This window comes from Poecilia latipinna, unplaced genomic scaffold (assembly GCF_001443285.1).
Source record: "Poecilia latipinna isolate Pla-1442-1.1 unplaced genomic scaffold, P_latipinna-1.0 Scaffold617, whole genome shotgun sequence".
In the NCBI taxonomy this organism is placed as follows: Eukaryota; Metazoa; Chordata; class Actinopteri; order Cyprinodontiformes; family Poeciliidae; genus Poecilia; species Poecilia latipinna.
In genome coordinates, this window is record NW_015113233.1 from 61,000 (window position 1) to 88,761 (window position 27,762).

Here is a 27,762-nt window from a genome sequence, read left to right on the forward strand (position 1 = left end):
TAGAGAAACTTTGCATTAAAATGCAAATGCACAGTGACAAATGCACTGAAAATTCCAGTAAGTTTCTTGTAAGTTAACTACACCAACCTGCAAGTTTGAGAAAGTCACATGTGTACTTTTATCTGGAAACTACACTTCAAACTCAGTTGAATTAGTTATACGTTTACTGTAAAATGTGCCTTCTAGGTCTGCAAAAGTAGCCAATATATTGACAGGAATGGCACAGGTTTTATCATATACTGCTACCAAAACAACCAACTAAGCTATATTTGGTTTAGAAGATAAAAACTTTATTATCCATAGAAATGGAAATTTGATTTAAATAATCTGTGAGCCACCTCTCAGAAAAACAACAAATATCACACAACATTATAAACATTCATCATAACAATAATCTAACCATGCATCTTTCCAAATTATTTAGGGAATCTTTACAAGAAAATTAGAGGTGCCTGCTCTGACCTGGTTGAAGCGTTCGTACAGGTAGGACAGGGTGCGAGGTATAATACCACGATCTACATAGCGCTCAGCTCCTCCAGTGATGGTGAATGTTTTCCCACTTCCCGTCTGACCATAAGCAAATATGGTGCCATTGTAGCCAGCCAGTACACTGCACAGAACAGATCATGAGCAACAAGAAGGCCTCAAGCATTTTTTTCCCTGCAAATTTATTACATTCACAGTTTGAATGGGCAAATGTACAAAACTGTTGGCGAACTAATTTTTCAAATAAAAAAGTTGTGATTAAATGAGTACTTCTAAGGTTTTATGGATCACTAAATCATCTGTTCCTAAATACATTAATACATCTTGAAGTATGCAAGTTATATTTCATTAGTCTAACACACACAAAAAAAACTTTAAAAGGCAAGCAAAATCCTACAAATAACCAGATTTAATTGAGCTAAACTCCAATTATTGTAGCCTGCTATAGAATCCCTCCTTTCAACTCAATAATTTTCAGAAGAGTTTGCTCATTAGCAAGTTAGTTCCTATAAGCAATCTCTGTTTTAATTTCTGAAACTGTCCTAAAGCCAATAAGAGTCTTTGTGAATAAAACTTGACACGTAAAATCCACATTAAAGCATGCCAGTGAATTCAGAGCTGCAATGGCGGCAGACATCTGCTGGTGAGGGTGGAATGCTTTGGAGCATGACTGACAGTGGGAGCCCAAACCCTCACGACTAGGCTGGGTCTGCTGTATTTGGGTTTGGCGTGGAGCTGCTCTTCTACACGTGCGCAGAATGATTGAAACCAGTTTTTCTCTGAAATGACGAAACTATTGTGAGATGTGAGATTAAAACATCACTGTATCAAATTGACATAGGAATAACAAAGAGTTGGCCATTCTAAGGAAAAAACCCAGCGCATACAGTGATCATGTTTTGTTTTTTTCATCCAGACGGCTTCCCGCGCCCCCCCTAGGGGGAGCGCCCCACAGTTTGGGAACTTCTGCCTTACATGAAGCAGCAGGAAAACAGGCAGCTATAATAGAGCATCTGTCCACTCAAATAATGATACCCCGCTAGACTGTCTTGGATGGCCATTGGGCATCAGTACAATCGAGTGTGAGTCATGGTGGTGATTGGCAGTGGGGAGAAAAGACGCAAGCTCAGTGTTTAGCTTAATGTCAGTACTAATGATGCGGGCTGGGCCGTGCCACTGAGGTTTGGGCGTTTCCCAGCTCTTGTTCCTGTTTACACCTCAGCTTTCCTGGCTACTGAACAGAAATGTCTGAACTTCAGCTGCAGGTCTCACTGCCTTGTGAAATGGGATCACACAATACAGACAGTTGGTCTGTGCTGTCAGCCCAATATCATCAAACTGGCTCCTCTTCACCAATAACTGAGGCTGTATTTTTATTTTTTTAACTACTTCATGAGACATGAACAGAGTGGTTTATGTTACACCACAGCAAGACAGAAGCGAAGCGCATATTTGTGGAGAGGAAAGAAAATGTATGGCTTTCCTAATTTCCTATAAATTAAAATAATTAAAACAGTATTCAGTCCTCTTAATTTTTTGATACCCCAAAATAAAATCCAGTTGACTTAAGGAATCACTTAGTACAGACACAATTGAGCACAAAATCATTTCTCCTGTGAAGGACTTAGAGGTTTGTTAGGGAACAGTAGAGGAAAAAAATAGCATGATGAAAACCAAGGAACAAAGCAAACAGATTAGAGATAAAGAATGTTAAAGGGGGTTATGTAGAGCTGCGTAATATATCTAACCAAAATATCCATGTGTGCAAAATACCAACCCCAAACGATCGGATTCATATGATAGGTACTGCTTAGATGAATCCCACACATGGGCTACAATAATATATTACTTCAGGTGCAATACCTTGCATTTCTTCTTTTGAATTTTACATTCAACTACTGTCCATTATACTCACATCTGGTATAGACTCATATGGAAGAAGCTAATCTTTCACGTAATTTGTCAGATGATCTATATCTGACAAATTACGTGAGCTACAAATACATGTGTAGCTGTCAAGCCAAGTGCAAAGTGCAGCAGAAAACTAAAACAGCACATGACCCTGAGCACCACACCCACACCAAACAAAATGGTGTTGAAAGTGTCATCCTGTGTAGACGCTTTTTTTTCAACAGGGACGATGAGCTGGTTCAAGTTTGATGGGAATATGGATGGAGGTAAATACAGGGCAACCCTGGAACAATAAATACTTTTGACGTTCGACTTTACGGTCTCTAGACAAGCAGGGTTCATGACAAGCAGATGACCTGGCACTAAAATCATCAATAACCGTGGAAACTTCACACTGGACTTCCAAGCATCATGGATTCTGTCCCTCTCTACTCTTCCTCCAGACTCTGATATCTTAATTTCCAAATAAAATGCAAGCTTTACTTTTCTCTGTAAACAAGCCTTTGGACCACTGAGCAACAGTCCAGTTCTTGTTATCCTTAGCCCAGATAAGACGCTTGTAGCCTATGTGTGGGATTCATCTCTGCATACTTGCACTAAATGCACTGATTCCAGCCTTAGTTTAACTATTATGAAAGTCCCCAAAATCCTTCATGAATTTTGCTTGATGATCCTCTCAAGGTCAGCGGTTAGCCCAATTGCTAACGGCAATTTCTACCACACTTTTTCCCTTTCTCTCAACTCTCTATGAATATTCTAGGACACAACATTCTCTGAGCAACCAGCTTCTTTGGCCATGGCATTTTCAGAGTTTGTATAAGGTGGATCTCTCTTGAGAATACAAGGAGCTAACGATGGACTGAGATATGTCTGATTAGGGAAACAGACTGGCCATGCCTCGACCGAGTGATTAGACTACAGACAGAAGGCTCATTTCAAAGACTTGAACATGACAAGTTTTTAATTAATGTGGAAAGATGCTGCCTGCCGGTGACTACTGATTTTTATTCTGATGTATACCAGCTGCCACAACAAAATGAGAAGCATTAAAACTGATGGCTTAGGATGGAAATGTAATACCTTAAAGGTCAGATACATCAGACTAATTAGTCAACCATTGTTTATATGTCTCCAAATAGCTAAGAAAATCCAAAGTACTTGTGGGATTCCACAAATAGGTCCCAGTGTAATAATGATGGTTGGGTGGAATGTGGAGAAGATGGTAGAGAAAATCTGAGGTGTAGGCAAGGTTTGCTGGGGTTAAAGCAAGGAAGAGCCTTGCTAAAAAAACAACATTTGATTTCAGGAAATTCCAAGTCTTTTCCTGTTTTTCTTGTCTTATTTCAAAAGTTAAAGTTAAAGTGTCACTGACGCAACATAACCACTTCAATGATTTAATTCTGCTTTCATTCTGTGTACACAAAAACATTGAATAATAAATAATTCTCGCAGAATACCATCAATGCAGAGTGGGGCTGTTTTCGCCTGTAGTAACTGGGTCAAACGCCAGCGTCATCTTAAGACGTACTCAGTGCAAGTCAAACTAAAAACAAGTAAGGCTGAGTACACTAAAGTGGAGGAAATTGTGAGTGATTTCAGAAAAGATTTGAGCAATTTATTTGTAGCTTGGGATTAAGAAGCTAGATGGGGTGATGAAGAAGAGGGAGCGGGTTCTACTAAACGACTGCAACCTCAGTTGTTTAGTAGTTTCAACATGTTTAGTATGAGATTACATTAATGAAAAGATAATTTACTTGGTAGACTTTTTACACACGTATCATAACAATGTCTATGAATCTCCACGTGTCTGTGTGTTTTTAAATCAATTTTAGGGACAGAGTTATGTGCAATACAAATGGTGGTGGAAACGCACGCTAAGATAACATATAAACTAATTTAACTGACCACAAATAGTAAAATTGAAAGTGCTGCTGAAAGATAAAATCTAACCGGATAACAAAAACAATACTTTAAAGTAAGTAAAGCGGACAAACACAGACACTAACAGGACTATCATGGAGGGAACACATCTAATGATATCAATTTGGCCCCATGAGATAGCAGACGGCAGCTTATATTGAGCCATGAATAATAAAGGCGCTATGCAAAATAATAAAACATTAAATCCAGTTGCTAAAACAACTGACAAATTTGAACGTCAAAAGTAAAACAAGACTGTTACAAAAGTTCGATAAGGAAACCAAAACTGGAGCCGACTGAAAATAAAGAACCAGGAAATAAAACCAGACTCGAAATAAAACAACCAACAGACCATATCAGTAGATGGCAAACAAAACTGTGTTTATCCCATCACTTCCCTTTTCTAAAATAAAAGCTATGATGGCAGATTAGAAAATAATACAGCATCAAAGAAGTATATTCATCTCACGTGTACATTTACTGTAAGCCTATGTGTTAAATATAGACTACAGCTTTGTGGCTTGAAAAGGCTTTCACTCTCATGATGGCACAGTGTGCCATCTTGCCTGCCAGCTTTGTCCACTTAGTGGTTTAAGTGCTTAAAACGTGCCAAGCATCACAGACACCCTCCATTTCCATCTTAAAGAAAACTGAGCTTTACTAACTTCCTGTCAACAAAGCTGGCTGAATCTGTGTGGCCTTACATTAATCTGGGGTGTACAATGCACACATAAGATCTTTTCCATCACCCGTGTCATACAAAGTTTCAAAAAAGCTAAGGATATAGGTAAACATCGAATATATATATATATTTATTTTTTTGTTTGTTTTACCTTTCTGCAACTGGTTTGGCGATGTCTTCAAATATCACATCTTGTTTAATGTGCTGCTCAAACACTTTTCGGAACCTGGAGAGAAGTGGGAAACAACACAGTATCGCCATGACACATTTAACGAAGCAGGCTAAGAATAGTCCAAAAAACTGTAGTTTATTTGGAATATCCACAGCTGATTGTTAAATATTTAAGGTCTTAAATAGATGAGGATAGGGTTAAGTGGTTCTGTTCTGTAAAACAAACAAAGCTGCGTCATGTTCAAGCCCACGGAAAGATGAGGAGAAATGTGAACAGAATCCACCCATGGAAGGTTGTTAAAAGTGGAAACTTTATTGCTATAAGGGCACAGGGGAACCTCTGCGAGCTATTAAAGGACCATGTGGTTTTCAGAGGCTCTGAGTGTCCACTGCTGTCTGACTTCCGAACTGTGAATTTAAGGTTTGGAAGCGTGGCATGGACTCTGCACAGAGGGTATATGAGGCTGCAGCTGAGCATTAGACAGATGTTCTGGCTCTTCACTGACAGGACTTGTGGATGAATTATTCATGGGGAAAAAGTTCAAATGCAGCCACACGAGCCAGGTCTGAGTGTTGGCTTTTCTTATTGTAGCTTTTTACACTTAGATCATCCAGCATATTTGTTCCTCGTATATAAAATTAGTCATGTTTTGTTTGTTTGTTTTTGCACAAATTTGATACTTGACTAGTCACAGATTAATCTTAGTTTAAATCACTGTTAGCCTAATAAAAACATAAGCAGAATGTAGTTCCATCTCCGGTAATCTGCTTACATCCTCGATGATTCCAGAATTATTACTGCATCTTGATTATTTTCAACCATTGAATTGTGTGTCTCTCAGAGAAACTGTAATGACTTGAAATCTTCCACCTGGTGCCCACAAGTATTAAAGAAAAACTGCTTTTAGCTGGGTTTCACCTGAAATATTGCAGGTAGGTAATTCCTTTGTAGGCTTAACCTGCATACCTCAATACTATTTAATTACAGGCCAGTTTTTTATTTTTATTTTTGTTGTTGTTGTTTTTAAAGATTATGGAAAAAAATAAATTTATTACAAGCTGCATTCAGTTTTCTACACAGCAAAACAGCAATGTCTTTCATGATTTCCATTCCAGGGAAGTGTTTTATCACACCACAGGACTATGAAGACTATAAAATACAAGGTCACACGTGGAGTTCCCCAAGGTTCCTTCCTCAGGCGACTTCAATTCAGATTATTTATTCTACTTTTATCTCAGATAACTGGAGAGTAAGAACATCGTGGTCCATATACATGCTGACAATACACAACTTTACATTGATGTGTCACGAGCTGCAGTTCCTTACATTCAGTGAGTGTTTTTAAAATTGCAAAGAGTGAATGAGTGTATGTCTGCACTCAGTTAATCAATAGCAACGGCAACAATAACATTGAGATAGATGAGATGGTGTCCTGTACAGGACACCAGAAAAGTGGTGCACATTCTTTATTTCATAGCAAGTTAGATTAAATATTATTATTTACAGCAGCCTTTCAATTAAGATTAATTCACCATTTCACTTTCATTATATCTAAAAGTTGGATTTTATTGTTTTTCTTTAAATGTCATGCATATCTTTTTTAACAGTTCACTTTTTTGTCTTCATTCTTTTTTATGCCATTGCCTCTGTTCTTTTATTTTTTCCTTGCATTAGCTTGTGTATAAATGGTGCTATATAAACAAACAAGCTTTGCCTTCCCAAGTATCATTGACAAACACAAGCAAATAGGTGTTTTTATTTATTCTTTACACCAAACACTTATGTAAATGAATGTACCTGAACTTGTAGTTTTCCCTCTTGTGGTTAACAATGCCATCAGCCAGGTCCCTGGGCACCAAAAACTCCAGAGAGCCACCTGTTTCCTCCTCGTGGTTCACAGAGTACACCTGAGGAAGCCAGAGGCAACATAAACACAGGCACATAACTTCTAAAAGTGGCAACTATAGGCAGAAAATGTACCATAAAATGACATTTTAGGAAGCATTTAAGAACAGTCAAATAAACATTCATGTACTGGTCTGCTATATGTTTCACTGATTTTTTTGCCGTAATTGTATGTCGAGTCATACCTGCAGTCCAACTTCAACATAAAGTCTATACATCATCTTTAGTTAGAAATATAGGTTTGGACATTTGTGGTTTGAGCATTGAAAAAGCCCAGAAATGAAAAGATGGCAGTTTGTGGTGCAAGTATCCTGTGGAAAGCAACAGTACTAAAGAGGCAATCAGGATCAGTGCACTGAGAATGCAGGCTCTGCAGATTAAAGCCAAAGTCAGGCCCCAAGGGAGACAAAGAAAATTGTAGAACATTAAACCAATATCGACTGAGCTCTAGCACTGGAGGCCATTTACGTGGGCTTGGCTGGGGTGCTCTAAACACCCATGTTCTCTGCTTTTGAGCCTCTGGTTTCCAATGGACACTGATGTAATTAGCATTCTCCAGGACTGGAGGAATAAAAAAAAAAAAAAAAAGATATGGTCCCAGTGATTAAATTGGTTTTCCACTGTCACCCTGTTTGTTGCTTTGCCCTCCTCTGTTTTTTCCAGAGATGTGTGCCAAACCCTGAAAAAGGCCCTAGGGGGGGAGCTGTGCTCTTTCATTTTGGTGGGTATAGTCAGGTACCACTAAAGCACTACGAAACTACGTCAGATTTTTTTTTTTTTTTAAACAAGGGCTTTGCTCAGTAAAGTGCTTCAATAAGATGAAATTACAGTTTTAGCTCTGCATCCTATGAGAACCTATGTTTACATGTAAAATGTGGAGCAAATGTTCTCACAGGAGCCAAAGCTTCTTACAAAATTTACTGTAAAGTGATTTTGGTCACTTTGCGAAAATGTTTAAACTTTTTACTTTGATGCAGCTTTTTGATGGCACCCTGGAAGTGGACTAGTGGAGAAAACAGAAGCTCAAAAAATGACAAACATAATAACATATGTAAGCTTTAACATTGCCAAGGCAAAATATTTCATTTGACTAGATAAATAATTTCTGATACAAATAATTTTGTTTTATTTTGCTGTAGACTGTTAATAATCAAAATCAGCAGAAGTACACAGCTCAAATATATAACTGTGGGCATAACAAATCTAAAAGAAAGAAAAATATATTTTTTTGGGTGACAATTTACATACATGTCAAATATAGGAATATATCAGAGGCAATGTAAAGAGGTTTTTTATATAGTGAAGTCAATTTTGCATTAAGGAAAATAAGCAATTTTCCTTCATTTCATTTCATTTTCTTTCAGTACAAACCTGTCCCAACAAGGTAAGGCAACAAAAGCCAGCAGAGAACCTGTATCGGATTGTGGACCTGGATTGCATTATATTTGTAGACAATAAAATAAAAGCAACATTCAAATTTGATAACTATATAGAACATGTCAACAACAATTGTGTTTTAGAAAGCAAAAAAACAACAAAAAAAAAGAAAATGAAAAAAGAAAGAAAATGTGGACTTTACAGCCTGAACTGCTTTTACAATAGACAAGTTATAGCAAGAAGCGGACATGAAATGTGTCACTGAAAACATTCTGAAACAACTGCATTCCTTCCAGGTGTGCCAGAGCTCGAAACGCTCTGAGACTCTTTTGTGGATTCCTGTTCATCCGAATAATTTATTAGGACACCTTATGGAAAGGAGCCATCATTATTAAAGTTATAACTGACACATCAAGGTAACAAAATCTCCAGTGGAATAAAATGTCGTTAAGAAGAAAATGAAACATATATATGTAAACATTTGCATATTTTGACACCTGGTGTTTTGTATGCATAATCTAGCTTCTCTGAATAAAGACTAGACTGTATTTATGTGCTAAACGCCACGAGCAATAAGCCCTGTACTGCATCTAATCTTAACACCAAATAACTCTATTTTCCATGACATAAATCTGAATGCCGAGAATTGTACTCTTACCGCCGCAGTTTTATTCGTGGGCTTAATTCGACCGAATATCTGTATCGTTTGTTTAACCATTTTCTACTATAAAACTAAACTTTTTAGGCTAGCCTCAACTTAGCCCAGGAGCTAACCTTCACAACCAGCGCTAAGCTGGTTGGGTATGCTTTATCTGGTTGCTAGGTGACGGTGGTCACCTCAAAGATCGTCTATCAACGACAAGATCATTCACCGTGACATAATATTTGTTACAAAACATCCAAAAGAACAATAACTTTTTTTTAAATGGGCTGGGGGTCGGGTTCAAAGAAATCTTGGGATTGTATGTTTAAGAAAAGGTCACCATAGGTTCAGTGACTCAGTCTGAGGAATTATTGACAAAAGTATTGTCAGTGCTGCAGGCACACCCTGCATATTAAAGAAGGTTTCTTAGAAGGAAATGAGTTCCTGCCACACCTGCTTGATTAAGAAAGGCTAGTATTTCAGAAAACTAATCTGGCAAATAATATGTATCCGGTTCAAAATTCAAATAGATTTTTGAAATCTATCAAAAATCTATCAAAACTCCAGGAAAAAACGGATTCACACTTTCCTCTGTGACTTCTGGATGATGGTATCTACTAAGTACTTAGATTTTGGAAATTAATTTGTTTGCTAATATATTTAAATATCCAAGACAAAAACTATACAAACTGTTGATTTTTTTTTATCTGTTTGAGCATTTTTTTTTCTTTTGTAAAAATTGGCAAAGTCACTGTTTTACCATAATCTATGGTCATTGAAAATCCCAAATAAAAATATTAGACCACTACATGCAAGCAGATTATAGGATAAAAAAAAGATAAAAAAAACACTCAAATAAAAATAATGCTGTAGGAGATTTTGTACATGATCAAGCTAAAGAGAAAGTAATCCAGCAGAGTAGAGAAGAACAAAAAAAAAACTCCTGTTTACTGGCATGTTTCTGCTCCTACCTGGGCATAAACAAGATAGAAACTCTGAAAAGAAGGTGTGACTGCAGGAGCAGACACAGATGAGTGATGAGTAACAAGTGGTAATTAGGTGATCTAGAGACATGATAATGATGAGAAATGAGATATGGGGACAAAGCTCTTAAAAGACAAAATGTTCAATGGAAAATAAATAAAAGCAACAGATCATTTCAACCTGGAACAGAACAAGGAATAAACTTGTGACTTTATCTCAGAGAAGTGGTTTACAAGCCAAATATTTTCACTAGTTTAGGAAATTGAGTAAAGTTGATAAAATACTGCACATGCGAATGCCAGAGTAACGAATTAGACTCGGTGGGGTTACACGTGAAGGAATTTTCCTTAAACATCAATGTGTGTTTTACAATGTTTTGTGGCGCACAACAGTTGACTGTAGATTTTCAGAGAACCACTGCATGCAGTTCACCTGAAAGAGCTCCACCAGCTTGACAGGCTGTGACAGTTATCAAGACGGTGCTCTTGAGTCATGCATGAAAGTGCAAAAAAAAAAAAAAACCTGCGTTTGCAGAGGCTTGAAACTTTGCTAGGCAGCTTCAAAGAAGACAACTCAACTTACAGTCCTAAATATAGCAGCAGCTGTTACTTTTTAGGAATACGGTATACACATTACAGGATGTTGCAGGGCAAAGAGCTTGTTCAAGGTTGCAGAAGCCCCATGTAGAATTTCATTTGCGGTCACCCTTCCAAATCAGAAAGAGAAACTTTTTTGAAACATGGATTAATTAATACGTTTATTCTGTCTAATTTTCATGACTATAGATCATGAAAACCCAATATTTAAGGCATGTCCCAAACAGCATTGCTAAACAACATGTCTGTTGATAGGGTGGTGTATTCAAGCATACTATTGAAAAGTTAATTTGGAAGGAAAAATAATGTTTAACTCTAACAGAGTAGCTTTTTAAATTGGTCCCATGTATTCATTTTGTGTAATTAACTGAATTTTGGGTTTTGATTAGTTGTAAGCTGTTTTATTCAAAATGACTAGGAAAAACTCTTGACATATGTTCCTCCTTTTGTAATGACTCTAGTCAATGGACCCATCTGTAGAATTCCTGAAGTTCATAGATGACACGACTGCGGCTACTGTGGACCACTTCCAGCTCCCTGAAGTCACCCATTCTTGGGACTTGAGATGGTCCTCACGCATAATAAACGTTGCTTGGAAGAGGGCCCTGTGCAGGTTGCATTTCCTGTAGCAATTCAAAAAGTGCAGCCTACCACAGGGGCTGTTGTTTATCTTCTTCACAATCAATATTTAGTCTGTCTCGTACACATCTGTCACTGTGTTGATTGGTTCATCTACAAAGCAGAAAAGGGACCGACTCCAACAAAGAATTGGGTCTGTAGAGAAGATCTCTGAGAGTGAATATCCCTCCATCCATGATTTGCACAGGTCAGGAAATGGCCTGCTAATCTCTATGCTACTGTGCAAGATAGTAAAATCTAAACCATTAGTGAAACCACTGTAAATATGTCAAAGTATTTTCATGACTTCTAACTCAAAGTCTGGGCAAGGACCCATTATGTTACTTTACAGTGAAGGCGAAAACCGATACATATATGGATGAAGAGCTTTTGAAACCTAGACGTTACCGTCTGTCTGGGCACAGGGTGCAGCCACTTGTTTTAAAGTAGACCTTGCATAGAGCTAAATGTGATTCCTGGATCGAAAGATGCATGCAGTAAACACCAACCAAAGCTGGAATGGGCCTTTTTGGGAGCTGCGAACTCCGTTTTTAATATCCTGTTTTGGTCTATGTGTTATCTTGAGCTTAAGCTGACATAGCTGTGGTTTCTCCCCAAAAGAGCAACCACGGTTTGAGTCTGTCTTTTTTTTTTTTTTTTTACACTCAGACAGCTGAAACTTTCTTTCTCTTTTTCTCTGTCTGTCTAAAACAACTAAGTTTGCATGCATGCAAGGTAAGCTTTTTCTAGTGGCATAGAATATTTTTTCTCGCCTTTTTAGCGATAAATTCCCACAGTCCATGAGCTCATCTTTGCGTTCTTATTTTCCATTTCCTGTTGTGGGTTCACAAGGAGATCAAATGGCAGTGAGACATAGAAACTTGTCACAAACGGATTGTTGCAGTGCCTGGTGAATCTGCAAGTACGTCCACTGAAACGCATGCATCATCTGCTTTGAAAGGACAGAGGATCTGTAAGAGTCTTATTTTGACACAAATGGAGCCACTTTCTTTGGCGGAGCACACTTGAAAACTTGGTGGAGCTTTGAGGCAAAAGCGTCTAAAGAAAAAAAAACCTGTTTTTTCAGTGAGCTTTGCCAACATATGACACCTTTTGTCTTGAAGCACCCTTCTGGCAGCTGATCAAAAAGGCGTGCTCAGTCTGTTCAGAGAGATGGCAGCTCTCTCCGGACAAACAGCCTGGCTTGTGGTTGGGATTTTGCCCTCAGGATGACCTGTGAAAACAAAAAACCTAACCTGTGCTTTCACAACACAATCAAATGCAGTATGAAGAAACAAAACAAGCATCATAATGGCATCACTTCTATGCCGAGAAATACAGCTTTGTTTTGTTTTTCTTCCTCCGTCCTTTTCCAGCTCCTTTTCATAAAATGCAACCTCATTCATTAAATGCACAGAAGTGTACCAGACATTGGGCATACTTGCCACTGCTTGCTTACTTTAACTGTAGCCTGACAACCAAGAACCAGCAGAGCACTTAGTGGGAGTTTTCATGCTTCTCTGCATCTCTCTGTGTGTACATGTGCTGTCTAATGTCTGCATCGGTACATGGGGGACTGTAAACACCACACCTTCCACAGCTTCTGGTTAATCAGTCCTTTAAGACGGCATCTCCTTTGCGTGTGGTTGGATTTCTCCATGCCATTATTACAGACTATACAAGAGGATGATGCTTCTGTTAAGTGGTTGCCTCTCTGCGGCTTAGTGGGTGAAGCTGGATGGATTCCACTGGATGAGATATGTGCATTTGGGTAAGTGTGCTGGCTCTTTTCTGCCTGTCATGGGCCACAGGGGCTTAGTGGTGGAGTCCCAATATGCTCCTTTGATCAAAGAGACGATTAGAGACAAGCATACGCTGCCTTGATGCTGTACCGTTGTAGATTTAGTATAGGCCCTAGCAAAAGAAATCACACTCCCTTTATTTTTTTTTTTCCCCATTTTTATATGTAATAACCTCAAAAATGTACTGTATTTTACATTGGCTTTATGTGATAGACCAACACAGTGTAGCACATAATTGTAATTCAGCAATCCTGGGAATCCATGAGCAACTTTCAAGTACCCAAGCCAAAATGTCCTTTTGGTTTAAATTTGCTTTAAATCACTCCAATTTTTTCTTTAGTTATTGCCATGGTGGAAGATGAGCCTCAGTCCTTGTATCAGATAGCCTCCCCATCAATTCTGAAAGGCCTTATAGTTCTTGATGGAGAAAAAAAAGTATACTCCACCATCATGTTTAATTCCAAGGATTCTGTTTTAACATCTATCAGTAAAAGTAGATGGTCATGTTTTGGTGGCTTTGCAGTTGTTCTCTACTGTCTTTATTGTCTGATGATGGAGTGCTTTTTGAGATGTTCAAAGTTTACTCTTAAGTTTAACAGTGCTTTGAGGTTTATTACAGCGTTATCCCTGATCCGTGTTGTGTTCCTAGGTCTGCAGGATGCTGCTGGAGCAACGATGTTCTCTAAAAGCTTCTGTTTCCACAGAACAGCTGGACTTATCTGGGTTTAGATTACAAGGCCGCATGTACTCGATTACTAATTACAACATGTAGGCTACTTTGGGTCGATCCACCATGTAAAATTCTTGGAAGTTTGTGGTTGCAATGTAACAAATTGTGAGAAAGTCCAGCTTTTGCACAGCGTTGTGAGCTGCAGCGCACTAAACCACTTTCACATAGATAGTGGAGGCCAGAAAGTCACACCATTAAAACCTGGCAACCATGTGAAATGGCATCAAACATGTGAACATCTGTAGACACAACATCTGCTTGGCAACATCAAGCTGACAGGGAATGATTGATTTTATTCAACATCAGTGTATTTTATTTAAAGACAGTGAACGGTCAAGTTAGAGGGGGAACAGCGGCAGCTATAATTGTTGTGGTGACACGGGTCAGAGCATGTAAGTCCGCGGTGCGTGGACGTACCCTATTTTTGCTGCTGCTAAAAAAAATGTCAACAAGCTGGAGGCAATAACTTTATGTATGCAGACATGTGACCAACATGTGGGTTTTGAGAACACATTTAAACACAATTAGTAATAAAAAGTTTTCTAACAAAAATATACGTTAAATTGTGTAGTCACTATTTGCATCTCTTGCAAAGTGATCACAAAGTAAAGTGGCTAGAAGCTTCAAAATACTTCAAATACTGCTGATAATTCACACATCTAGGAGTGTTCAATCTTGAACTGGAATCCCTGGAAGACATGGCGTTGTGCCTCACTGGTATCTTTCAATATGAATAAAGGCAAAATAAATAAGAAAACAATGAAAAAAAAACATACTTCTCAGGTAGCAACATGGAAAATCTAGATAGGGGTATTATTCACATGAAGGTCATGTAATTTAATTCCAGAGGCAGGTAGGTGAAGCACAATGTTATATTTACTGGAAAGAAACGGCAGAAAAACCAAACCAAGAAAAATGAAACTGAAACCTGGTTTGATTTATCATGAACAAGAAGACATATGATGATCTAACAAAGCCCAGTGTTGCATAGAAAATGACTTCAATGCATTTTATGTGAAAGACCAAGACAAGTTGATTTTCTGTCTTTTTTTTCCTTTTTCAATCTTGAGGTACGAGTTGTTCAGCTAAGCTAAAAAGACTATGGTTGCTTGAGGTCTAAACCTCTTGCATACTTGCCCTTAGATTAACCCAAGGTGGTGGCAGCGACATGCTGTGGGCAGGCTTTCTAAAAAGCGTTTTTTTTTTTTTTTTTTTTTTTTTTCAGGGACGAAAAACCTTCAATACTGGCAAATCCTGAAGGTGAAACCAGTGAGAGGCTGCAAAATACTTGAGACTGCCCCCTACATGACTTATGCTAAATTGAACTTCCTGATGCAATGGCTGTCTTCTTACCATTCTTTGAAAAAGGTCAAATTTGTGGAGTGCGGGCTGCAGATCTCAGTACCTCCTCGATGTAGTATATCTTGCTAGGTTTGTTGTAGCAAGATATACTGCAATTGCCATTAAATTGCTCTAAGGAATTTAATGGTTGTAAGCTGACAAAATGTGAAAAAGTTCAAGAGGCGTGGGAACACACAGCAAGGTGCTGTGCGTATCGCACAAATGTTTAAATAAACAATTTAGCCTAAACGCATTGTATTTTTGTCCAGTTTTAGCTAAAGCAAGAAACAGCAGAAACCAAAATGCAGAGTATCTATCTCAGGCAGTCTCCAGCAGCGGAGTCCGTGCTATTTAAGTTTGGGGTTTCAGTAGCTCTCCTGCCCTCCCTCCCCAGTGCATGGTTTTCTGGTTGCTGGCTGTTTCCAAGGGAATTCTTTAGGGCTTTGGTTATGTGTTATTCTCTGAGGCTTCTGCCCTCTGTTATGCTCACTAAGCCCCGGCATATCAAACTTCAGTCTGCATTCCTCAAATACTGTATGTGAGGACTCAAGACAAAAGGACCAGCAGTATTGTGGGACGGTTGTTGGGATGAACAAAAAGTCAGGGACAGGGTGACATTTAGGCACTCTCTGATCCCTGAGAGTGTATTTTTGTTTTCACGTCAGCAGGAAGAACAGGTCAAGAAATGTAAAGCAGAAGGAGAAGAATATGCTTTTGAAGGATTTGTTTGTGAATGTTTGGCACTGCTCACTAAATGAGCTGTTTCGCACGTCAGGCAGATTATAATTATTATTTTTTTTTTTCCATGATGCATAGTGAGCATGAAGTACAAAATTTTGCAAAAAAAAAATAAAAAATTCTCAAGTCCTAATCTTATCAACAAATCTTTAACTGAAAATATTTAACTTTTGTTCAAATTTCAATGGCGTCAGTTTCTCCCCAGCACCTCGATTCATATCTTTGTTCAACATAATCTTCCCCTTGTGAAGATTATCTCAGAAAACAGTTCCTCCTGTCAGTAAATATTTTTGCTCTGATTGATCTCTCTTTGATGGGCTCCAGATCGCAGCTTGATAAACACTTTTCAAGGTACTTAAGCAATTTCTGACAAGCACAGATAATCCACTCGCCTGGAAAGTACAACACATACCTTTTCCTTTTATAGAAGCTCTAGCGCTTTGTAATTTTTTGCAAGAATAAAAGTTTTAGGCCATCGTTGCATAATACACCCTACGACACCAGTTTTAACTCAGTGCAACTTGTTTTTTTTTTCTCCCAGTTTTCTTTAGATATCTGAAAATATGTTTAGAATAATTTATAAAGTCAGTTGATTTTACTGAATTCCTGCCATTTCTTTAATTAACTTCAGGAAAATATATTTCCCAGTATCATTCTCATAAGGAGAGAAAAGAAAATCATCGAACAATATGGAAATGAGCACTTCAAATTTGCTGCTTGCGTAGTTTTCAAATACCTCATGCTTGTCCAGTGTCTCCTTTTTTCTGTCCATTCCTTCAACCCACACCATCTCTCCACCCTAGCTGCATGTGGTCAGAAACTTGGAGAGTGGAAAGGCACAGGGCTGGGCGGTCTGCTGGCCGCCAAGTGCATGGCAGTGAGAAATAGAGGGTGGATTTTAATCTCTCCTTCCTAAAAAATATGATCTCTCTGGTCACTTGCTAACCACTCTAACTACAGCATGCGTGTGTGACACAGTCAGGCTTTTTGCTGTGAGTGACAAAGGACTCAATGAGGTATGCAAAAGATGGTGAAAAAAGATTGTTTTATTACATAATAAAACAATACATAATAAGTATTTAATACATAATAAGTAGAATAGGAAGTTTCGTCAGTCAGGGTGACCTCCAAGTAGAGTCTCATCAAAAGGAGGAGTCAGTTGAGATGGTTTGGGGATCTGATAAGAATGCCCCCCTGTCCGCCTCCCTGTGGAGGTTTTTCCAGACATGTTCCTCTGGGAGGCAACCTCAGGAACACCCGAAACTTGTTTTGATAGTTTATGAAGTGAAGCAAAATCCAGAACAAATCAATGAATAAAACTGGGTGCATAATAGGAGAAACTGACAAATAGCTCCCCACAAGAGTAACACCTAGACTCCCATCAGGAGTTAAAGGAACAAAAGCAACACCTCAGGCAGGTTGTCAGATATAACGGTGCACAGAGCTTAAACTCTGTGCTCCACTGGCCAGGAGCTTGATCCAAGGAGTTTCAAACAGAATAACTAAAAAGTTCAGGCGGGCAGTCCAAAGATTTGATGAGACACAAAGAGAGGTGGCCTAAAGGACAACCAGAAGAAGTACCTGAGGAGACCAGCCTTCATTGGCTCCTTTATGGAGCTAATGAAACGCAATTTAAGGTTGCTGACCCCGTCCCCTTTTTTGCAACAATGAGAAACACGCAGATTTTAGGCACTGCTTAGATTACCACTGATTATTTTCCTAACGTATAAAACTTTATTTGCTTGTTCATTCAAGCTCCTACATTGTAGCCAGTAAAACTCATACAGTATTTTGCACACAGGTTTTCTGAGTTGTTCTCAGTTCAAACATTTTATTGAAACGTCACAGTTGAAAACTACCGAAGAGGATTGGGGCCACTGGAAAAAATAAAATAAAATAAAACAGTCCTGACTTTAATCTCAGAATCCTGAGATTAAAGTCAGAATTCTGAGAAAAAAAGTCAAAAATCTGACTTTAATCTCAGAATCCTGAGATTAAAGTCAGATTTTTTTTTCTTTTTTCCAGTGGCCCTAATCCTCTTCCGTAGAAAACACAAAAATATGTTTAAAAAAAAATCTATCCATTTCCCAGGAAGGTAGAAGGCTTGTACCAAGTATCTACTGTGCATTAGACTGGATTGTTTTTAACAGGGATCTGATATCTAACGTCTGCTGCAGTCAGAATCCTAGTTCTTTCACGCAGGTTTGTTGTGATACATTTCCATCAGAAGGTTGGAACTTTCTTCTGGGAAATGTTCCAATTGCATTTCAAATAATCACTGGGATCTGCCAATTGTGTGTAAAGACTGGACGACACTGGACCTGTTTTCTTCTTTCTTGGAGGCGTTTTTTTAGCCACCATCCAAAAGTCTTCTGTAGAACTAATCATAGTTTGGAGTTCCAAATTTATAGACCAACCAGGCATAGCATTATAATGATCTGCCTAGTAATGTGTTTGTTCCCGTTTTGCACTAGCAATTTTAACTGAGCTAGCCACAACAATGAGCCTTGCATAACTATGACTCTTGTTGCTTTTTCACCAGACCGACACTCTTCACTGTCAGCAGTCATAATATCATACTTGTCTGGTGTACAGCAACAGTAAAAAATAAAATTATTGTAGCTATGCTGGATTAGGAGATGATGTCAATAGGAACAGGGGACTAAAGTAACATTTGAGGCTGGAAAGAGGATTGTTGTCATAAGAGCGCAATAAATTATGGGAAACCATTGGAAACAGTAAATCCACTCATGTTATTTAACCCAGCCAGAAGCGTTCGTTCCAAATCCATTTCCGGGTCAAATTGAGGTCAGGTGAAGCATCTGCATGCTTGCAATGTTATGTAATAAATATATACCGGCTCTTCCAGCCGTACGTTTCTGAGGCTGAAATTCCTGTCGTCAAAAGAGCTACAATGAATACCGAACTGAGATGAAATTGTCTGGCTTTGAAGTCCTATTGAAGACCTCTGCTGTTGTTGCATTCCATTCCTCGCACAATAAGCCGTGTTATGTCACTTTTTACCCCCGTCCAACCCCGCGATGCGGGAGCCAATCCAGGCTCGTATCCTGGGCTGCTACTGGAATCCTGAACTGCTCTAAAGACAGTCTGGATGCAGAAGGAAAGTCTCAGTGTGATACTAAACACGGTGCACTTCAGATATTAGTGTTAATGCCGTAGCTATCAGTTACATATAATCATAGAAGGCTGCAGATTCAGATTGTTCAATAAAGGTTTACCATCTGTGACACAGATACACATGAGGACAGTTTGTTGAGGATGTGCCCACTGGAACAGTGGGTGGGTGTATTGATTAGCAGCGAGCTGTCATTATCAATCAGACAACAGGGACCAGATGAGAGTGAGTGAGGACATTACTTTGTTTTTCCTTTCACTCACCCAGAGGGCCTTTTCTTTCACAAGCTGTTGCCAAGAATTGACATTTCTGCCAGATTTACTGCTCACATAATGACTTTCCAGAGATTCTGCTTCTTACAGTCCCACACATCTGCTATACTATAAAGTGGAGGAGATAATAGACCGACTGCAGACTCTGCAGACAAGTCAGAGAGAGAGAGAGCGAGCGACAGATGTAGGAAGACTTTGATGACGGGCAGGAAATGAAAGGGACAGCATCCCAGCAGGCAAAAATAGAATAATGTGGTATCTTATTGATTCTCAGGTTTTGTATACAATAAAAGGAGGAGACATGAGAACGGGAAGTACAAGGAAGGAATGGAGCAAGTACAGATGACTTTGAGTTATTTCAAAGTGGAATGTGAACTGAGCAGCATTTCGTCACCTCAGAGGTCAGGCTGTCAATGAGTGTTAGTAAAATTCATAGGGTATGAAGTGTCAGCAGACAGAAACAAACAGGCCGTGCTCTGACGTGAAAGAGCAAAGATTTGTGTCGTGTTACAGAGTTCAACCGAGTCATGTCAGGTGGTGAGAAACAAGAGGAGTGAATGCACTTTTTAGCTTGTTGTTTAACACTATTGACCCTTGCAGGGAGTTACATTACCAGCGACATCCTCTCAATGTCTTCTAACTGTGTTTAAGTGAACCAGAACTACCAGATAAGTGATGCAGTGACCATAACTACAAATACATGTTCCTATTACACGGGAAATACCACAAAGGCTCAACTGTCCAAGCACATCTCCCAAACTTTATGAGGTCCTCGGTTGTTTTGGAGTTTGATTAATTTATTCTGGTTTTATTGTTATTCTGTGTTCATTAGATAATTATGGTTAATTATTTCTTTTGTCTGGTTATTGTGTGTTACCTTAGTTTTACTATGTACTTGATGTCTAATCATTCTTTAGTTTTAGACTTATTTCTTGTTCCTCTGCTGTTTGATGTTTGTGAGCTATAAAAAGTAATTTAATTTAAATAAGCTCAATTTAATTCAATTTAAATAAATTAATTCAATTTAAATAAATTAGGACTCGCCATTAAATACATGAAATAAATTAGAAAATTTACTTTTTACTATGTCAAAAGTCAATTACACACAGTACCACCCAACAACTGAAGAAACATTTGAGTAATTTTCTAATTGTATGCATTTAATTTATTTGAAATAAGAATAACTGTAGGGTGCATCCTAATTTATTCAACAGAAAAAAAAGGTGAATTTCTTAAAAGCAGACTTAAAAATACTGCAAAGGTATTTTCTTCAGATTTACTTAAATGGATTTAAATATCTACATGTTCAAATATGTTAGAAAAACACAGGCATTGATTTGTCATCCATAGAGTGTAATAATTATTTTATAAGTGTAGATCTCAATTAAAAGCTAGAGTTAAAAATGCAGCACAAATCACCAAGTGGCACCAGTGTTTCAAACAATTCTTTCATATTTTATTCAAGATGAGGGTAACTTCAGTCGGAGGGGCTTTAATTGTATGAACATGACATATGTGAATTCACTTAACAGCATGCTGCTCTGCCAGACACCCCTGAGATCTGGAGGTGTTGACTAGACTTTTTTTTTTTTTTTTTTTTTTCCTTCTGATGACTGCGGCTCTGACGTATCAAAAGAGTCTCCAAACAGTCCGGCTCCCGTCTGACAGGCGCTCAGAGGGTCCCCCAGTAACTAAATCTGTTGGCTTTGGCCTTCTGCGTCACACGCGGGGCAGTTTCACCTTATTACAATGATTTGGGTTGAGCTTGACTCGTCTGCTGGGCTCTTTTACCTCCAGAACTGAGACGCGGTGGTTTTCAGGTCTTCTTAAACGTATACTTAAAAGTATGTGGAGCGTGCTTTAACAAAGACTGATCTTGGATCCTGTTCTCCACTGTTCTTTCTGAGGTCAGTTTAAAACCTGGAACAAGTACTTCTGAGCCCTGGATCCTTACACACAGGGTTTTACTGGAAAACTACTTAATCTGTGGTGGCGTCACTGAAGAATTTCTATGACATGGTTAGTTAATTGTCCAATATTTCATGTCATATATGTATGCGCAAACAATACTTAGGACTGATCTGACTCCTGGTATCATATGAAGCAAATCATGCGTGCATGAATTCCTTAACTTTGGGGGTCTCACTAAAAGCTTCAGGTTACTGCTATTATCTGACATGAATCTTACCTCCTGTATGACATACAATCCAATCTGGATTATAGATTTGACTCCCTCTGCTCCAGTTTTGCCAAGATGAGGAGATTAATTGAGGCCTGTTGCTCGCTTCTTTTCCCTCCGGAGTTGAATCATTTGCTTCCACTGGATAATGTCATCACAGCTTTGACAGGCCAAACCGCTGAGCTGCTGGACAGCTCCACTGTGTCTTTCTACCCCTGAGAGACAGATACCCACCGCCTCAAAATTAGGACTCGCACATGACATTGATTCTGGAAATCAACCCGGACACTCATTAGGGACACATTTAAGGGTAACATTCACATTTTTATTTGTATTTTTTGTGAAGAGGGAATGCACTGACCTCAGCAACACCGAGTACCACACTGCTTTGTGTGGCTGAGTTGAATAAAACAAAGAGCTGTGTGCTTTGCTGTTGTCTAAGTGCATAAAGGGATTTGAAAAATGACACACACTGCAGGTAGCTGCCGGGTGTCTTGTTTCATTTTGACACTTGATGCCCGCGTTATTACGATAGTCTGTGACGTTTGCAAGTTCATTTATTTTAGTTTTACTTAAATTTTATAGAAATAGGGACAAATGTAGGCATGGGTATGAATGGAATAAGAATGTGCACCCTACCTCTTTAACTCTCAACCCCTAACTAAAATCCAGTCCAACCAGTTATCTTCAAAAGTCCCTTAATTAATAAACAATGTCCTTGTCTGTGCAAGTTAATCTCAGTATGAATCTAGTTGTTTTATGAAGGGCAAAGGCAAATATGTAAATTTCGTGCAGGACTGTCGGGTGTACAAAGTTCAGTGAGTTTTGTACATGTTTAGGCCTCCAAAAAGCTCATTCACTTTTGAAGAATAACAAATGCTACAGATATACACCAACCAGCTTTCTCTGCTTGGGCCTAATTACATTCTGTAATAAATCAAGAAAAACTTTAATTAAAACTCTCTTCAAAAAAAAAAAAAAAAAAAAGATATGATTTTTGAACCAGATACACCACTTAGGATTTCTGTAACCGGAGAGAAAAATCCCAAAAGGTCATTGTGTCGTTTTGTACAGAAAACAATTGATAGAGTTTAGAAAATGTTTCCCAATGGTGCTGAGGGTGTCCTGTTCATCTAGTACTGTCGACAGTGAGGCTGTTGTTGAATTATAGTCTTCTGTGTTGACAGAAAACAGACCTTGCTGAACTGGCAGACTCTAAACATGACCTTAACGCGTTTCCTTTGACAGATATAAGTCAGGGCTCAGCCTCCAGTTCATTCATTCAGACAGTCTGAATGATCTAAAACGCCACAGGGACAAAAGCTATGGATTTCCTTGAGTTCAGTTAAGGCCAACTAATCCACATTCAAGCCTGTTTCCTGACCTTCAGGAGGAATTATCTCACTCAATCTGCAGAGACATAGTGCCAGGGTTTACTTTCATTTTCAATCACTTATAAATTTTACCGCTGATGTCCATGTTAGAGCAGTTATGACCGGAATATTAGCAATTAATGACGGATTACAAGCTGTGAAGAGATCAAAACATGGCCAGGTCAAAGTTTTTTCTTCATTTCAGAGGATTAGATGCTTGCCAGCTGGGACAGCAGACCATTTACTCTGCATCACGGAAACTCTGGACTTATTTGAATTACAAACAGAAAACATGCTGAATGTTTTTCCCTGGAATTTCAGTTTGCACACTTAACATGTTCCTGATGTAAAGTTTCACAAAGTGATCACAGGCAGCAACATAAGTAAGCCACATATGAATGATGTTCAAATCCAAGTAGAGATAGCTGTGAAAAAAATGCCTTGTTTGCAGTTGATTACAATAGAAATTAGGATTACGTCATCTTTTTGTTTAATACTTTTAATTTAGTTTCAGAAAACCTAAACAGATTACTACAATTTTAGCATTTTTTCTCCTTTCTAAGAAAAGGAGAACAATCCTGCGCTCCTCTGGACGGCAATATCCATTTTTAGTTGTAGAATTACAGCCCTTTGTGCCAATATGCACATCTGTTTCAGTTCCTGTGTCCATTAGGCCAATTCAATTTAATCCGAAATCACAAAAGAACAAACAACTCATGATGTGTTGAGAGCCAGGGAAAAATAGATGAGTCCTGAAAATGGATTGAAAAGAAGACTCTTATCATCTGCTTTACAGTAAGGAATAGGACACTCATATGTTAACCTCAAAATTAGTCATACTCCAAGCAGATTAAGGTTTAAAGTAATCCTGCAATTTGTTTCCTCTCACTGGAAGTCATGCTAACCATTTGGAATGGCACAGCCATAGCCCTGACTTGTCTTTGTAGTGTGTTAAATATTAGGGTAATAGAAAGGGTGCCTGCCAGTCTCACAGATTTGGAGGTTGTTGCCAAAGATCAAATAGATAAGACAAATGTGGGCCTGATCATGTAATGTCCATAGAGGGTAAAATAATTCTCAATATTAAATTTTATGAAAATGTAAAATTAAAAACTGAATTTTTCCCTCCCAAAATTGATTATCCCTTTACATTGCAAATAATAAAATGCAATAAATAAGGTCTGTAATCTGTAATTTATCTCTGAGGTTTTTTTTTTGTTTTGTTTTTTTTTTGAGTAAAGTTTAAAAGTGCCATCTGTGATCTCGGATTCTGACATGTTGACAGCCATCCAGAGCGCGGCGGCTTTAAGGAGGGAGGCGTGGTGCTGCTGTTTTGACCGACTTGTCAGAGCCGTCTCTCCTCACTACACCCTCAGCTGAATGAACAGCCTCGTACACTCAACACGGGGGGATCCGGTCCTCGCTCCGAACCCACATCTTCTGCCCCTGTCTGCCCTCTGACAGCCTCCCAGGATTACTCTTACCGAGCGGTGACAGTTTCCTCGCACAAAATCTGGAAGGTGAGTCCATGGTCTCTCCGGGTATGGGATGGTGAAGGCAGCGGCGTGCCGTGCTGGCTCTTCCCCGCAAACTCGGTTCGGCAGGGGCGGACTGACGCGCAGGCTGCGGTCGGTTGGAAAATGTTTAGGCGAGGATTTTGGTGTGAAACTGTTGCGGTATTGCTCCTTTTGACAATTTTCCAGTTTTTAATTTGTAACATTGAAATGGGTCGCGCAGCATAGGAAATGAATCTTTGCTCTGCAGCAGACCATGCCTGTTAAGGTCTAATACTGGATTTCGATCTTTGTGTAATGCGTTTTTGGTATAATATTAGAGACTGGTGATGAATAATTGTTACAATACACCATATCCCATCAGTTATGAAATAACCTTATAGGCCGCCATTATAGGATTATTGATTAATTTATAAGCAATTCTGCGCATGACAGTTTTATGTCCTCTTTATTTCCTCTCGGTACCTTTTTATATCATCAACTGGTAAGCAGATATGACATAAAGACGGGCAGCAGTGTGTATTCACACGCATTTGACCTCGATTTTATCCCGGTGTCGTGCGTTCACTGGGCTAGTCGGCCACATGTTAGTTCTAGTGAGTGTCCATAGAGGGCGCTGTGCCCCCTCAGCTGCTGTGTCATCCTCATTCTGCTTCAGCTGGACCCTCTTTTTAATACATGACGTGCAGTGATGGTTGAGACCTCTAAGCCCCTTTCAAATCAGTTAGAAGAGCTATCTCATTCTTCAATTGCGTTAATTTTCCTGGAAATGTAAGAATTCCCAGCAACTGACTGAGAATGTTTTTTTGTTTTTTTTGTTCATCTAAATAACTGCACTTTACTTTAAAGGAAAGTTAATTAGAATGAATTAATTAAATACAACCATCCCTTTCGAAGGCATGTATTTAGATTTGTTTGCATGAGAATCTCAGAACTATATTAGATGTGACAAATCCTCCGAGCTTGTGATAAAGCAGCAGCTTGTCTCTCTCCTGAATCAAACTTGGCTGCAGGAGTTTTTCAGGTTCTGTTTCCCATCCAAACATTGTCATGTCAAAATATTTCTTCCTCTAACACAAACCAGGAGTTTGGCTGTCTAAATATCAGAAATGAGGGAAGGGGTACCTATTAATCAAGGCGGATAGGTGCGTTTTGAAACTAACTATTATTTAAATACAATAAAGGAGAGTTAAGCCAAACGGTTTGGGTCTTGAGGGCATCTTCCACTCTTATGTCCCATGCAGCTTGTGGGTTTATAGGATTGGGGAGTGCACTGAGAGCTGTTTAATCTGACTGAACATCTGGTAGTAATGCAGCGATGGGTCTTCTTGGCCAGTTGCTGAGGCTTTATAAGCATAGCAGCATCCTAAGCACAAAATGATGACCCACAAAGCTTTTATTGAGGAGTTATTGGCACATGCAACATTTTTCTTCAATGGACTGGGGCTGCAGTGCTTTGTGCTTTGCTCAAGTTTACACTCACTTGTTCACATTTTTTCCATGTTGCAACCACGAACATGACTGTTTTTTTTTTTGTTTGTTTTTTTTATTAGTGATTTTATGGAATAGACCAGCACAAAGGAATGTGTAATTATGAAGTGTAATGAAGAAAAAGATTCATTGTTTTCCATAATCATCTCTGGAGAAGCTGTAAACATTCATAGATCAGATGAGCACAATAATAATTAGTGGCACAATTCACAGATGTGTCTTTTGTGGTTGAGTGACAAGACAAAGGGGGTTGTTTTAAAATAATAATAATAATAAAAACAACAACAAAAAACAAGAAGTTTTGTTAACGTTTCCTTCAAGCCAAAAATACTCTGGTCAGATTAAAATGAAAATAAAACCTTTTGGGGTCCAAAGAACAAAGGAAATTAATACTATATATCACCAACTCCATGGGGACACAGTGGAGATTATATTCTTCAGCAGAGACAATGAAACTAATGGGAACTGGTAGGAGGATGAAGTTAAATGCAGAATAATACTGGAAGAAAATGTCTAGATGGTGCAAAAGATTTGAGTGGGGTAGAGATTAAACCTGCTAGTTGGACAACAGTGCAACCCAAATTCCAACCCATATTCATGTGTTGCAATGGCCAAAGTGCAGAAATAAATTTGGAGCCTAAAGCAAGACTTGTACTTGTTTCAGATGCTCTCCATCCAACCTGTTGAGCTTGAGATATTTTGCCAAGAAAAATGGGCTGAGGTGCAAAACTACTAATTATTAACTCATGACATGCATATAAAATTTTTTTATAAAAAATGCATTCAGCACTCCTTGCCTTTCCATTATGTCAGACTTTATGTTGGTCTATCACATGTAGCCCCAATAAATACATATAATTTTGTGGTTTTTAATACTTTATATTATGAAAACATATATTGATGTGAACACTTTGGGTGCTTTGAGAGAATCTGGTAAACTCTCAACTGTTTGGGAGCGGTCCCAGCAATAAGAAAACAAAAAGACTTTTAAAAAGAGCATTATGGGTTTGAGGATTGGAATAGATTATGACATAGAAATGACGTTTTAATCATGCCTTCCTCACACAGAAGTAAGTGATTGCAGGATTTATCCATTCAGCTCTGCTCGTTGTTTTCTACAATTTTTGATCCACATGGCGCAGGCATCAACAGGCTGCTCACTTCAACCCCACCGGACTGTGTTAATGGCTATCGGTGATGGATGGATTTATTGAAAAGCCCTGCTCTGTAGCAGGCCGTCACTTTCCGAGCAGAGCTGCAATCCACTGAGCTTTTAATGCGCTTTAAGCTTTTCCACTGGTTCAGCTTCAAGTTAGATTTCACATGCAAAACAGAAATATCTCTCTGATTGTTCCCCAGTCAGGCTGGGAAAGCTTGATCCTGCAGAGTTTTTTTTTTTTTAGGTCCAGTGTTTTGACTAAAGAGCAGAATCCTTTTTCAGCTACCTGTGTGTTTTCAGAGGACGGGGGCCGGGGGAAAGAAAATATGTCTGACATCCAAGAGTAACTGAGCCACTGGACTGAGGTGTTCTGCTTTTGGCTGCAGCACTGCTGACTGAGCAGAGGGTGAAACACGTGCGTGTGTGTGAGTGTGTTTCTGTGGCAGGAAGGATGAGTGGGAGCCTTGATCAGCACGGTGTGACTGGGAACTGGCACACAAGGGTTCTGATTCTTAAAGTCTAAACCACCATGCCACACAGAGGAGCGAGAAGACAGGACCTCTGTTTCGTGACCTGCAGCTCAGGGGGAATTGCAGTCAGATCTTATAGTGCCTGGTGTTTTGATTGACAGGTTATCTTGACCTTTGAGTCTCCAAGGTGAATGTCTTATGTTGCGGATCTAAGGCTGTTGAGCCAGAACAGAGGTCTACCATGCTGCTCAGTTCGCATTTCT

The 27,762-nt window shown here is 38.9% G+C and overlaps 2 protein-coding genes across 3 annotated transcripts in view; one reads left to right on the forward strand and one right to left on the reverse strand.

Moving 5' to 3' along the window:
- The window catches only part of kif6 (kinesin family member 6), a 69,363-nt gene extending 60,110 nt beyond the window's left edge, over nt 1-9,253 (reverse strand). For both annotated transcript variants that reach the window (XR_001426277.1, XM_015043115.1), the window contains exons 1-4: nt 9,112-9,253; nt 6,969-7,078; nt 5,151-5,225; nt 463-610 (exon numbers count right to left, since the gene is read on the reverse strand). Coding sequence is in view for 1 of the 2 variants with exons in the window: in XM_015043115.1 (XP_014898601.1) it covers nt 463-610; nt 5,151-5,225; nt 6,969-7,078; nt 9,112-9,171 (393 nt within the window). In the remaining variant the exon portion in view is untranslated. The remainder of the gene's footprint in view (nt 1-462; nt 611-5,150; nt 5,226-6,968; nt 7,079-9,111) is intronic.
- Nucleotides 9,254-24,189: 14,936 nt separating this feature from the next.
- The window catches only part of daam2 (dishevelled associated activator of morphogenesis 2), a 112,259-nt gene continuing 108,686 nt past the window's right edge, over nt 24,190-27,762 (forward strand). Inside the window, exon 1 of the mRNA XM_015043123.1 lies at nt 24,190-24,385. The gene's annotated coding sequence lies outside the window, so the exon portion shown is untranslated. The remainder of the gene's footprint in view (nt 24,386-27,762) is intronic.